At 43.6% G+C, this 15,303-nt stretch overlaps 1 protein-coding gene across 1 annotated transcript; it reads left to right on the top strand.

The window, feature by feature from the left end:
• The first annotated feature begins 592 nt into the window (after nucleotides 1-592).
• Nucleotides 593-13,914, top strand: LOC139915705 (uncharacterized). The gene is made up of 11 exons (XM_071904396.2): nucleotides 593-758; nucleotides 2,024-2,064; nucleotides 2,291-2,980; nucleotides 3,950-4,777; nucleotides 9,077-9,246; nucleotides 9,374-9,494; nucleotides 9,827-9,896; nucleotides 10,059-10,195; nucleotides 10,516-10,621; nucleotides 11,417-11,531; nucleotides 12,967-13,914. Exons 2-11 carry the CDS (start codon nucleotides 2,030-2,032, stop codon nucleotides 12,978-12,980), a joined length of 2,286 nt encoding a protein of 761 aa, XP_071760497.2. The 5' UTR covers nucleotides 593-758; nucleotides 2,024-2,029; the 3' UTR covers nucleotides 12,981-13,914.
• Nucleotides 13,915-15,303: the final 1,389 nt, after the last annotated feature.

Below are 15,303 nucleotides of genomic sequence, written 5' to 3'. Positions count from 1 at the left end.
ATGAGAGAGAGAGCTCAGATTAATGTTTGATATCATAATGATGTTGAAGAAAATCTATAATATGCACCATTTGTTAACTACATAGACTGTATGCTACACTGCACAGCTGAACACATGCTAAATTGAACACTGCACAGGTCATCTTTGATCGTTGCTGGACAAAATACAAAATGGTAAAAAAAAAAAATAATAATAAAAATACTCCTGTACATACATGATACTTAGGCTCAAGAGGTCGCTGAAACATCATGGTAGGCCATGCAAGTGTTATATTATCAGACAGACCCTCAAATTCAGTGATAGGCCCTATCATGTTTTATCTCTATGGGCCCTACTGCAATGACAAGTGACATTTTCAGTAACCTTTTATTGATGCTGAACAATTAGAATTAAACGTTATTTGTATTGTTCAGTTTAAAGCTTAATTCCTTGCTTTTTTGTGCATTTTTTGGAGTTGATATTTGATATTTGACTGGATTTTTGTGGATATGTACAAATAACTAACTTTTATTCTGAAAAGTGCGGACCGGACGTCTCAGTCTTGTTCTGGGACAGGGCTGAAGTCCACATCAAGTCATCAACACTGCCATTTTCGGAAGGCTTGCACGGAAAGCACTAAATATTTAGCTAGTTAGTGGTTAAATATGGTCAGCTAAAGTTGTTTTGTAGATCTGTGAACCTGACAGCCTGGTGTTTTGGTGTGCTTGTCCTCCTGTTAGCCGTTTAGCTAGCCGCGGTCACCTGGAACGTGGACCGAGGTAAGACAGCTAACAGCTAACATCAACAGCTAGCTAGTTTTACTGCATGGGCCATTACCGAAGAATAAAACTAAATACCGGTGGTGTACTGTCTTACTATTATGCAGGCTTATTCCCGTCGAGGCTGCACATCATTTGGAGGGATTAAGTGTTAGAGAGTAGCTTGTCTAACGTCAGTTTGAAAACGCACTTTCAGACAGCAGTCAAGTATGTAAGGTTAAAGTAAATGTTGTAGCATATTAGCTAACAAACCACATCTTAAATTCACGCTACTCATTTTAGTTGTTTAAGGGGATTAGGCTACCACTAAAGAACTCCTTCGGCCTAGAACTACGGAGCCCGGGAGTGGCCATAGGGAGAAAAAATATTTATGTCGTGGCCACGATTTACTGTAACGTGCACACGAGATACAATTCGAGCTCTCGTTTTCTCTTTTTCGTGCGCACGAGATACAATTCGTTCCCTCGATTTCCTCTTTACGTGCGCATGAATTGCCAAAACGTGCCCTCGAAATAGTGATATCGTGCTCTCGATATATAATGCATGCGCTCTTCACGAGCTTAGAAAGAGTCAGTGCACATATTGCTGATTATGTTTAAATGTGCCGCTGTCCTGGGTGTGTTGCAGCACCTGATTGTGTTTACACGGCCTGAAGGTTAAGTGGCTAAATACAGTATGTTGCAATATTTGGGGGATATGCCTATTCAGTGTAAACAGACAATGGATATTAGCATACCAAGTCCTTACTAGGCCTATCTGCAATACCTAAAAGGTACATTTTAAGTTGCATTTTTTCCTAAAATACACAGTTTAACGAAATCGAGGGAACGAACTGTATCTCGTGCGCACGAATGAACTAAAACGTGCGCACGTTACAGTAAATAGTGGACTCGATATAACTTTTTTTTCTCTCCCAAATGGCCACTCCCGGGCTCCGTATAGAACAGTTTAATCGGTACACATTAGTAATGCTAGAAACTGGAGTCATTTTGATATAAAATCAATCTCCTGTTTATATTCTAATGAGCAGCTTTAGACTGTAGATGTTAATAAGTATGTCAGAAATTTGAGTAATAAGTATATTGTTTTTCAGTCGTTGGGAGAATGAATGGTACTCTGTAAAAAAAGAAGCAAGAAATTTCTGGTCAATAATTTAATTTATTTAACCATACTGCACTTGTAGTACAATATACAGTGTTTTGTACAGTGCCTCTGTGTTTTACCTGCAGTTTTACACATAATAAAAATCTCTCCTTTTCTTGAAGGTTGAAATGTCGAGACCAAGATCGCGATCACCGCATTACAGGTGAATGGATTACTAAATGGGTCATTACATTGATGCTGTGTTTCAGAGTGTCACACAGGATCTGTGTAGCTTAATGCTTGCAAAGACAATTCTGCATCATCATCAGTGTGACCACAACACAGAAAAATCTGTTTTCTTTGTGTAGTAACTTCAAATTTCAAGACTGATTCATTGACACATGTATTACCAGTGCTAACATGCCTTGTTGTAATATGTCCTTATGCAGAATGAGCCCCCGGAGGCATGAAGGTGCAGGAGGCCATTCCCGGAGATTCCCGTGGGACGAACCGGACTTTGACCCCCAGAAGGTGCTGGCGGAGCTGGACGGGATGCCCATGGACAGGAGCCGCCGCCCCAGAGAGGATCTTGAAGAATCCTGGGCCTTTTTCATGGAGGATAATCACTCAGAGGGCCAGAGAAGATCCCCTCCCTTCCCAGATGACCATCAGTTTGGGCACCAGCACCATCCAGACCTGGAGGAGTTCTACCGCAGGACGCCGCCGCCACATCCGCACGAGCTGGGCTACGCCGAGCGCAGGAGGCTCTCCCCGAAGCAAGTTCACCACAGGCGGGAAGGCGGAGACAGAGGAAGAGGAGGGTTTAGAGAACACTTTGAAAACAGGGGGAGGCCGCTCCACTCGCCTCAGAGGCCGAACAGGGAGCGGTTTCCCTCTACGCCTCCGTCACACTTCAACCACCAGCAGAGAGAGCCAGCGACGGGCTGGAGGAGGGAGGAGCGGGGCAGAAGTCAAGGGTCCCGAGACCTGGATGACCGGGGAGGGGGGGAGGGGAGGGAGAGAGGAAGGAGGGACGCACAGGGTCTAAACAGAGAGAGACGAAGGGACGACCTGCATCAGGAGAGGACCCCCCCCTTAAAAAGGCACAGGAGAGACATGGATGACCCCGTGCACCTTGGGTAAATTTTAAGCCGTGCGGTTTGCAGCACTATCACAGGGAAAAATGGAAAAAACAAATACCGAGGAATCCCCAACTATCTTATCGCTATCTCTCCAAACGGCAAAATTCTTCACTGTCCTTCGTCTTGCCTTATTTAGCATAATGTGAAACACTAGTCTAACTAATGTAGCTGCATGGCTTAAAGTCCCCGTTTTCTCTCACTAGGTTCCTCTGAGCCTTGTAAATTACTGTACGTCTAATTGTGTTGAACATAGTTGTTAATTCATATTTAATGATAGATCTGTGCTTCTATTTTGTATAGTGTCAGTGTTTTAATGGCAAAAGTAGTTTTTAAATATTCATGTCACTGTGGTACTCCGTAAATCACATTTTTAGTGCTGTTAACCTTAAATGAATCAAAAGCTAATGCTAAAGCTACAGTCCGCGATTTGAACATAATTGCTCGTGCTGTGCAAGAGGAATTACAAAAGTAAATGCCCCAGAGTGTAAACTGTTTTTTAGCTAAAGCTAACCTTGCTGACTAGCTATCATGGTGACGCTAACTAGCATAGTGCTGACATCAGAAGTTCACTTACTAGTGTAGCAAGACTGTAGCTAGCTCTTGGTCACTGGAAAACCCTTTCGAGTTTTTAGTGCACTCCATTTGACGAAGGCTGAGCCAGTATTGGTACGGTGCTGGGAAGTTTCTTTCAATGTGCCGTTTCTTAGTTGTAGCTGCACATCATTACTGCTAGCATTATCTTTTGAGATGTTCAGTTGCCAACTTCAACTTATCAATCTCCAATGCCGCTCCAACCTCTGTTGCGAATTGTAGCTTTAATAATCAATTTAATTAACAATCTGTGCTTGGGTGATGCATCAATCGCGGATTGTAGCTTTAAAAATCAGTTTAAACCGGTAGATGTGAAGATGTGACCGTTCCGTGTGTCATTGTTGAACCATGTCACCTCCTCTTATGCCAACACAGGTACGGGAAAGGGGAGGAGTTTAGGGAGCAGCGTTTCTCCCTGGAGAGACCCAGAGATGGGTTTGAAGGAGGCACCCAGGGGGGCTTCTCCCGCGGCGAGGTTCGCCATTCAGGACCGCTTGTCGTTGAACACGATCACGGCATCGCAAAAGGCAGAGGACCGCCTCGGTGGGAACAGTTTGACAGTCGCGAAGATCGCAACCCCGACTTTGATCGAGAGAGTCGCCCCCGTCAGGCGGGCTCACAGGAGCGTTTCAGGAAGTCAAACAGCAGGTCTGATGTCAGGGAAGAGACGAGGGGACGCCATATTCAAGATGGCAGGAGAGACATCGGCTGTGAAACTAGGAGGAGCCCTATGCTGCAAGACAGAGCCAGCCCGATGGGATTCGCTGACCGAGCTGGTCCCATGAACCACAGGGGCAGGAGCGGCCCTCGCCCGGCGAGGGGGAGGGCCAATCGTGGCCGGGGGGGCAGGACTGAAACGGCTCCCCATAGGAACCACCCTCGGTTACAGCAGTTCCCCCAGAGACGCCAGGATCTGCCTCAGGAGCACCAGAGGCAGGGGTACCGACCTGCGGAGGAAGACCGTTACGCAGATCCCCTAGAGGAGGAGTCCAGCTGGGGAGAAGAAGCTTCACTCCGGCAGTGGGATCGCGATAGACCTGGAGGTCTGGACCAACATCTACCAAGGAACGACTTGGACCCTAAAATGCCCCGTCAGAGGGAGGGCAGCTGGACCGTTCAGCAGGAAACCAATGAGATGACCGTCGTATCGGAGGAGACACTGACCATCAAAGTGGACATGAGCCGACCCGCGAACCAGAACAGGTAGAGTATTTTTATCAAAACATAACGAGGGTGAAGGGTGAAAGTTCACGCATTCTCTTCCTGAGCTCACTGAACGCTGCCGCAGGAAGAGAAGAGAAGAGAAGAGGAGAAGAGAAGAAGCCCGTTGGAGAGCGGAGGCTGTTGCCGAAAAGATGGATAAAACACACGATCACATCCCATAAGATGGTGGCAAGAGACCACAGCTCTAACGCTGCCAGGATCCGGAGCTCCACTCCCACTGGAGCCAGCCATGCTTAAAATGCATTTGATGCTTTTGATAAATTAAATATGCTTTCCTGTCTCTGCTTTCATCAACCAGTCAGGATGCCTTGCAGAGGTTTCTACAAGCAGCAACACATTTTCATCTAAAGTTGGAATCTCCTTCATATAAAAACTTGTGGACTTGATCGTCACAGAAGTTCATTTATTTCTACAGCCCTTTGTCACATGCATTTCTCGAAGGACTTTACAGAGCATGAGCCTAACTAGATCTAACTGATCAACAATCAATCGTAGAACAGAATGATATAACACAAACACAAGGGAGCAGAACAAAGCACAACACACACAATAGCAGATTATAGCAAGACATAACAGCCTACCTATTCTACATAGCCTAACCTACCGGCTCCACCAGCCTTAGACCCTCGAAGCATACAAGGAAAAACTCCCAAGAAAACCCTGCTAGAAAAAAAATGGAAGAAAGCTTGGGCGGGCCGAGTCAGAGAGGGATCCCCCACCGGGACGGCTGAGCCTGCCATAGGTGCCGGGACCAACAGTGGAATAGACCGTAACACGGACAGTGACATAAGAAAACATATGGCATTCTTCCACCCACATTTCCTCTAGGAACACAGGAGAAGGCTCATATTTCCTAAAGGAAAAAACATGCATTTCTGGAGAAGCTTTTAAACGAGCCTGCATCACCTTTTCAAATATCCTATAATCTGTGGAAGATTACACTGGGAGCAGATTCTTCCCTTTTTTAAAAAAGGAGCATTTTGAACTGCACCGTTTTAAATAAGAGAAGATACAGTTGGACATTAAAATTAACTGGAATTATCCCGTAACTTTCTTTCGAATTCTGATATTTGCATTTGGGATTGGAAGGCTGTTTAACATGCAGCCAGGACAGTGTGCTGCTGTGTTGATGAAATGAGGGAAGCTACAGAAGAGCGCCACACCTCCACAACAGATGACTAATTGAAGCCGCAGTCGATGACTAGGAATGGAGAAAAAAATGTAAGAAGAAATGTAAAAGTCTCACATCTCCATTGGAAGGCTGCCATGACAACCTGGGACTATTAATGATAACCGTTTGGACATTATTGAAGCTGATGCATCATTTTAGGGGATGCTGGGTAGCCTGACTGACGTTTGACAGAAGTAATTAGTTGGAAAGCTGAGAGGGAGACTCAGGAGAAAACACTCTCCCAGGCCCAGCAGACGATTAGCGGGGATCTTAACCGCCAAACCACCGCTGGGCATCCCAAGTCTTTTCTGTCTGTCTTCTTTAGGACCGCAGACAGAGGAAGCAAGACCTTCAAAGCCAACTGAAGAGCCGACAGCAAGAGGAGTCTTTAAATTAGACATTTTTTTTGCTGTTTACACATCTGCAGTGTAGTCAGGGCAGGGCAGACACGGACCACCGAACGGTCAAAACGCACTGTTGTATTAAGAGAGTTATTCTGAAGCCAAAAGCATCCTGAAGGACCTTTTTTAGTCCTGCACAAGTATTGATCCCTTGTTGTTCTTAGTTTGTTCGCCTAAAAGCTACAGTGAGAGGATACGCCCGCCAAACACCAGCGGTTATCAAGGGGACGTTGATTTTTTTTTGATTTTTTTTTTTTTATTATATAAAATTTTCATTTGAAGTATGTTCAGATGTAAGACGTGGTATTTTGTCACTCAACACTGTGATATGTAGGAATGTCTCCGTTTCAAAGGTCAAGAATTTGAAGATTTTCGTTTTGTTTTTGGAGTTTGTCACCTAAACTAAAAATTCTTCAACTATTGGAGGACAGGAAGAATGCAGTGTACAGAGACGAATGACATCTCTCCATGTTGCATGTTTGGAGAACCACTGTTTTGTGATGGGAACACTTCTCATACTTATTTTGTGCAAAACCTTCTCCTGATTGATACCACACAAGCTGCTACTGGTTGATGTGACTTCGACTATTACCCGCCTCTTCTAAAGATCTGAGACTTCAGCCGCCGTTTGTGAATGTGGATCAGCGAAGATGAACTCAGTGTGTGTGTGGTTCAGGAGGCCCGCACTGAAACTGGGAAATTTGAATTGAATCAAAACCAATCTTAACAACGGTTGAGACGGACAGCGCTCTGTTTAACCAAGGATTTTTTGCGATGTGCAAACTTTGGCAGTTGTGCAGCATCAAAGAATCAAAAGAAAGCCAGAGAGGAGAAACAGTCCGTCACTGAAGGAAGGATGTTACAGTCCGAATTAGCGTCATGAGAGCTGACATTGTCTCACACAGAGACACAGTCCTTCACATCGAGGGAAAACATGGATTATGTTAACCGGGCAAGTCAAGACTCAACAAAGATCACTGGTTGGAGGCAGTGAGTATCTGAAGATGATGATGATGATGATGAGAGCATTTTCAAGCAGGACAGGAAACCATTACGTCCACAGACCAAAGTTGCGGATTCCAAAATTCAAAAGCCACTCTCACCATTTTACCAGCCAAATCTGATTTTTGGAATAGAAAAAGATCTCCAGATGATGGTTGGTTTCCCAAGTAGACAAACATACAAAAAAATGTCCCAGCATAATTTTCTCATCCTGTTTAAAGAGCTGGCAGCATCAATGACAGTGTCGCCTGTTGAAGGTCAAAGTCCTGTCTTTATGGATTGAAAACCCAGCAAAACAGCAGCACCCAACCCTTGATGTTGAATCATTTATGAGGACTCTTAGTATTTATATTACCAGGAACTTTTAATTTGGAAACAGGACTCACAGGACTCACGTTTTTTGTCCACCTGCCCCAGTGACTGATTGGATTCAAAGATTAAAAAAACAGCCAAATCTGATTTTTAGAATACAATACGACTCTGAATGACGGTTACTTGCCAAAGTGGCTGGTAAAGAAGACAAACCTGGCAGCCACAGCCAAAATGTACCAGTACTGGACTGGTGGCTGCTGTTTCCAACCCTGAATATAAATGTCACACACGCTGACTAAAGTGGAAATCAAAGCCAAATGATTCCAAAGTCCACCGACAATCAAATCAAGCAGTGGGGAAACTGTGCTGCAATGGGGAAGCTTTGAATAACGAAGCGTTATAAAACAAGATGGCTGCTGTAAACCTCAACGGCGGCCCAGTGAACGGCATAAATGATGACTTGAGTCGTTGACCAGCCAATGAGTGTCAGTGGATGAAGCATCTAATCTACTGAAAACAAGAATAATGAAGCTTGAAGTGAAGATCTCATGTTTTTATTGAATATGGTTGACAACAAAACAGCCTGAGGAGGACAGGAGCAAACAAGGAAAGAAGTGTGAACTTTCACCCCCCCTTCACTGACCTGTCACAGTTACAGGGAACGATCTCCTTGTTCTCTTCCTGCTGTCAGTTTAAGACATTTAAATCTGAGTTGGTATTACTGTGTACTTTAAAAAGGTGCAAATCCCCTTTTAGGATGTAGTTATTGTAGGTAGTCAGTTGTTGAACTCAAAGGTTTGTGTCTAAGGTAAGTTTGTTGGGTAAGGTAATTAAGTTGCTTGTGTTTGTTTGCTCTTTTTCATTCAAATGTGAAAGGCAGAAAATGTTCAATTAGTGTTTTGATTATCAGATTGAAATTAATGTCCACATTAAGCTCACATTGGTCTGCTCTGCTGTCGTTAAACAATAATAATAGACGTTATTTCTGTAGCACACACACACAAATAGGACATACATAAGACACACAGAGGACATTACAAGAAGCAGCAAATATGGACAAATTACGTCCAAGTAATTTGAAAGGAAAACGACAAGAAAATGGTCGTAGTCATTCAGGCCAGAAATTTTTTTGTCCACTGGTCACGGTTTCCAAAACTGACGAGACAGACGCTTTCGTTATTTAACCAGCCAGTTTGATTTTTACTGAGAAATGATCTCATGCAGTGGTGGGTTAGCTGCCGCAGTAGCTGATAGATTAAATTAACCAGGTCATTTATCTTCTGCGTTATTTGTTCTGTCTCATCTCACTGGAAACCAGTTCTGCCGCTTGGTTTTTGTTTTTAAACCACCACCTACTCTTCCTCCTCCTCCTCTTCCTCCTCCTCCCTGCAGCCTGCTGTGTTACTCCTCAGACAGACAGCTGTCTTTAGACCTGGTCAATGTGGGTCGGCAGCGGCTGGACTTCCTGCCCATGCTGGAGCATTCTGGGACGTACCGGGAGAGCGCCATGCACACGGGCACGTTCGCACAGGAGATCATCACTCTGGTGCACCAGGTCAAAGGTCAGCACAGCTTACACACACACACACACACACACACACACACACACAGGCTGATTATACATGATCTGTTGAGTCTCGACTTTATATTGAACTTCCCGTCTCTTTTCTGTGTCCGGTTCGTCTTCAGAGCATTACTTCAGGGGTGACAGCATCACTCTGAACGAGCGCTTCTCAGCTCCTCAAGAGGGCGGCTTCCCCGAGGAAGAGGTGGAGGAGCTGGTGGAGGAAGAGATGGCCACTTTCAACAGGTAAACCTCCAGGCAGAAACAAGGCGGACAGACAGACACATTGTCAGTTGTTTCCAACACACACTAGAAGCATCTAGTGGCTTGTCAAACCACATTGATGCGTCTTCTCTGAGCTTGGTTTGATTTTGGAGCAGAGGACCAAAATGTTTTTGTGAGACCTATTTGGAGGCAGGAAAATGGAGGGCTGAAGACATTTTGTTGAGACATTTGTTTATAATTTTCCTCATGAAAACCAAATTGATATATTATACCACAAACTTCATATCAAGGGCTACAATTACTAAAACTGTTGTGTTTTTTTTCCTTCTCTCTCTCCTTTTTCTTCTCTCCAGAGGCTTCAGCACAAATTTCAACATGCTGCCTGACGATGAGCCCCTGTTCACCAGAGCCGGACCCATGCAGGTATAAAACACACCGCTCCCTTTGTAGCTGGGGTCCTTGACTAGACCGAGACAGAGTATTGATCACCACTTGTAATGATGGAGCGAATGGCTGCGCAGATGAATCGGCTGATGAACTGATAGATTGATGGTTTGATCGGTGGTATTGACGGTGTGCCAGCAGCCCCTGAGGCAGCAGCTGCTTCGAGACCCGGGAGACCTGAGGCACGATCTGGAGAGGAGGAGGCAGGAGAGGCTGGAGGGGGTGAAGGTCACCATACCTGGAGGCAGTCTGGCACAGCGCCCCCTGGGGCCCGTCAGGTGAGACGCAACATTGTTTTACTGCATATTTTATCATTGTTTTCCACCCTTCTATCTCATGGTAATAAATAAACCAAACTTTGAAGAAGTCTCTCACAGCGTCTCTTGGGTGCTGGGAGATTAAAATACACTGAAACCATTTGATTTGTTCGTTAGCTCAACTGGAAGATCTTCACTCTAACACTGCCAGGGTTAGGGTTTCCTTTCCCACTGACACCCAAGATAAAAAAGCTTTTTAGTGGTTGAGAATCACTGTTCTTCATTACATCTAGGTTAAGTGTGATAGGTAATTTTGTACAAACTGTGTTCCTGTGTGTCAGTGAGCAGAGTGTGGAGTACGGTGATGAAGACGAGATGGTTCAGGTGGAGGAAGGAGGATTCTCCAGCTGGACAGAGGAGCAAGGCAGGAGATGGGGAGGCAACATGGTGAGCGACAGTGTGTGTGTGTGTGTGTGTGTGTGTGTTTAAGAGTATACATTTCCAGCATTTAGATGCTCTTATCTAATGACTGATCAGGTTAGGGCTGCAACTAACGATTATTTTCATTGTCGATTAATCTGTCGATTATTTTCTCAATAAATCGATTAGTTCTTTGGTCTATAAATGTCAGAAAATGGTGAAAAATGTCGATCAGTGTTTCCCAAAGCCCAAGATGACGTCCTCAAATGTTTTGTTTTGTCCACAACCCAAAGATATTCAGTTTACTGTCATAGAGGAGTAAAGAAACCAGAAAATATTCACATTTAAGAAGCTGGAATCAGAGAATTTTGACTTATTTTTCTTAAAAAATGACTCAAACCGATTAATCGATTATCAAAATAGTTGGCGATTAATTTAATAGTTGACAACTAATCGATTAATCGTTGCAGCGCTAGATCAGGTGTCGGGTATCAGGTGTGGTCGGTGTCTTGCTCAATCACACTTGGACAAGACTAGACTAGGAATAGTTTGATTTCACTATAATGTTATTCAGCAGAAATTACCACACTTTGAGAGTGTATTAGAATGACAATTTTGATCATATGTTTCACTTGCACAGTTATTATCTATGCCACGTAAAGTATAGACAGTTCTACAATTCAATACTATATCATCAACAGTACAAATCTTCCCATTTGTGCGGTCTGTTACCTAACATATCTGTGTGGGGGTTTGTAACATGAAAGCGACGCCCTGCGCAGAGACAACAAGTCTCTCTCTAACCTGTCTCTCCCTCCTCAGGGACCAAGGAGAGGAGCTCCCTACAGGCAGAGCGCAGGCCCGCAGCGCAGGAACAATCGCCTTGGCAACCGCCTCGGGCCAATGAGGCGACAGAACAACCGCAACAACGACGCTGGTGAGTCACAGCCCGGTAATTAGCGCCTCGGTTAATATCCCTTAGAGAAGAAAAGATCCGTTCTGCTTCACTCCTTAGCTCTCGTTTCTTTTCCTAGCGCTTTTCTCTCACATGATCATTCTGTTCAAATCCATCTCTTATAATGTTGGGGATTTACAAGTTGGAAGTTTATTCTACTGGTGCATCATTATAAGTTCCTCTGGATAAAGGCGTCAGCTAAATCCCTAAAATACCAATAAGATGCACAGCAAATCCTTTGGTTTCATGGCCTCAAACTTCTTCTGTTAGAGAGTACTGCTAAGTTCACCCCTCCTTCCCTCATGTAACCAGACTGATCAATCAGAGCAGCCATGTTGTTATTATTTGTTCCCCTCCCATGGTAGTTGGTAAATCCCAAAACTCAATGGCCTCTATTTTAGCAGCCAGCTAGATTTTTTACAATGGAATAAGATCTCCAGAAGACGGTTACCTGCCACAGCGGCTGGTTAGTAGACAAACTATTTCACCATTTATTCAGGATTTCTGCACAGGCCTGGAAAGTCTGCAAATGTATGGAAAAAGGTCTTGAAATGTTGATAAAAAGAGTTGAAAAACTGCACAAAATGTTTTGGAAAAGTATGGAATAAAATTGTTCTGTCATTTTCGACCCTCAAGTCATCTCGCATATTATAGCATTTGTTGTGAAGAATAATCTTCCAATCTATGAAGTGATTGCATAGCTCATAGGGCTGGGCAATATGACAGTCCATATAAATCATATTGAAAACAGACCAAAACCTTCACATTAAGTCTAGAAATTACAGTCTGGAAAAAGTATGGAATTGTGAAATAAAAACGATCTAAAAAATAAATCTAACAGACCTGACGATGATCCATGATGGTTTGAAACGTTTCTGAGACTAAATGTTAACCGTGTGAAACTAGACCAACGTAACCGCCGACAACCAAAATTGCTCCTACTATAACCAGCACCATCCCTCCTGGTGTCACTATTATTACCTCAGTGTGACTTCTTTAGTCAGACTTAGTTGCGGCGGTGAACTCTGTCTGCTCCTGTTGTGTAATGTGTTTCCAGGCCTGCGTCGTTCCCCTGGCAGGTTCCTGTCCGGGCAGCGGGACGTTCTCTTGACCCGCTGACACCTTTCTGTTTTAACGAGGGTTTCCCCCCCCCACACACACACACACACACACACACACACACACACACACACCCTCCCTTCCTCCCCGTTGATCATGTGCTAATCATATCTGAGCCAGTCCAATCCTGTCTTCTCACCTCCTCTTTCTCCCCTCAAATCCTCTTTTTTTTTTTCAGTTTGTTTCTGTCACTTCTGACCTTCTTAGCCCTGACCCCAATTTCTCTGACCTGGTTTGAATCCAGCTGACTTCTCTCACTCTCTCTCTTTCTCTCTCTCTCTCTCTCTCCCATTCGTAGGTGCCAACTGGTGATTGGACGACAGAAAGGTATATTTTATTTAATCAAACGTCAGTCGCCGAATTTTTTAAAACCAACCAAATCGAAGAGAGCGTTTCCTTTCCCCGTCTTGTCTTGGTGAGCCGACGCTGAAAAGCAGCACGATGTTGACGTTCTGCTGTACTGTGAAGACGGCGACGACATGCCGGCGTAACAGAATGTGAAACTCGGATGTCTGCGGCGCTGGAGACTCTTCTTCTTCTTCTTCATCTTCACATTCTGCAACTTCCTGATCTTTCACGCTCTTTCTTTCTCTCCATCATTTTTATTTGTCTTTCCGTTGCTCTTTCTCAGTTTCTCTCTCTTCCCGTTTCTCTTCTTTTCACGTAGGAACCTGCCGGTGACTGAAGAGTAGAAATGTTTTTTTATTTTATTTTATTCTGTTTTTTTTTTAAATCAAACGTCCGCCGTTTGCCTGGTTGAATGTGAAAGTCTTCATTTGCAGCGTTACAGATCTCAGAACTGAATAACTTCCCACATCTTTCTGTAGCATCAGTGTGGTTACAATACTATAAATGACCGTCACATGATCATTGATCGTACATTTATTGATTTCTTTCCTGCCATCATTCATCAATATATCCATCCACTCATTTATCAGTGAAGTATGCATCACCAATGAAGTTTATCGACGGCTTTTTTCCGGGTTCAGCTGCTTTCTGACTGTGTTTTGTTTTGTTAATGAAGAAAGTGGATGTATGTTATCATGGTTGATACTATAGGAGGATGTTTGCTCCGTTCTAATGATGTGACAGGTTCAGTGTAGTCTGTATTTGTTTTATCGATGTTATGTAACGCCGGCCTTACTGTTGGTGACGGGCGAGACGTCACAGACTACTGACCAAGTGCCCTGCAGGCGACCTCAACATGTTGCTGTCCAAATAAAACATTTCTTTTGTTTCCCTCTGACTCTGACTCAGTGGCGTCCGTGTTTAAAGATACATAAGATGAGATAAGATTGCACTTTGGTCCACTGGGGGAAATTCGGATGCCACGGCAGCAACTGACCGAACAATACCAAGGAAGTACAGGAAATGTAATAAAAAAATAATACAGGAAAGGTAATAAAGCTAAATATAAACTACATAACGCAGAAGTTATGTGCAATAAATGGACTGTGCAAGATTGAGTTCATGTAATGCGTTGAATAAACTGCTGTCCAGTGGAAGTTCATTTATTATTTCAAATGAGAGAATCTGATCCTGCTGCAGCACTGCAATATGCACATGTGAACTTAAGAAACTTGTTTTACTGCGATTTTTGCTAGACCTGAGGCTGATGTTTTCTGATCTGTGTGAAGAGCAAAAAGCTGCATGGACTTGGACTCGTAATTTTTTCACCACATGAATATGTCATACAAAATTAGATCCTGAGGCACGAGACCTACATGCGACTTGTATTTGACAAATATTTTAACAAATTCTGACTCAACAAATCTGAATTTGTCACCGTTGCCATGACTATAAGCAAACTTTACCTCATTCACCTTGCACAGTTGTCATAATTTTGGCGCCATGGCAGCTTGACTGAGCAGCATTAGCATGAACAACGAGATACAACAATGGGAAAGAAAGCCAAACAGCTGATTGATTGGTATTCAAAACTCTTAAGGCACATACCATAAGCAAAATGTGTTCAAAACAAGCGTAGGTACAAACACAGATGTGATGTCCTTTGTTACTCTGCTGATGCGTCTTTTCAACAGTTGACCAGATATGAGCAGCAATGTGTTCAGGTTTAGAATTAATCCCTTTATTTCAAACAGAATGAGTGAAAATACATAATCATTAAAAAAAACAAAAACAGCTCATCAGTTCATCAGTTCTATAAAACCGAGGAAATCTGTCTTTTTTTGGCTGCTCAGTGCCCACTTTCAGTATTTACCAGCCAGCTAGGTTGATCAGAATAGAATAAAACCTGTTGGTGGTTTACCTGCCAGAGTGGCCGCTCTTACGGCTACCCAAGATCCAAAATTCACAAGTCACTTCCACTATTTTACCAGCCAACTACAAAATGCTTTACACAGACTTTATTACAACAGCTTATGACTGGTTATACATGTTCTGGACGAACTTCATAGCAGCATCACTGTCAAGTATAAGGCAGTGGCTCTCAGCCTGGGGGTCGGGCCCTCAGGTGGGTTGTGAGATTATTTTTGGGATCTGAAGACTTCTTAAATACGAACATATTAGGTTTTTAATCCTTGTTAATTGCATTTTTCTTCCAGGTTAATTAATCAAGTGAAATGGCCTGAGATGTAACAATCAAATGAGTTATTTCGTGTCAAAAGTTCACCAC

The sequence above is a fragment of the Centroberyx gerrardi genome, chromosome 22 (genome assembly GCF_048128805.1).
Source record: "Centroberyx gerrardi isolate f3 chromosome 22, fCenGer3.hap1.cur.20231027, whole genome shotgun sequence".
NCBI classification, from domain to species: domain Eukaryota; kingdom Metazoa; phylum Chordata; class Actinopteri; order Beryciformes; family Berycidae; genus Centroberyx; species Centroberyx gerrardi.
This window is presented reverse-complemented; position numbering and strand designations above follow the sequence as displayed.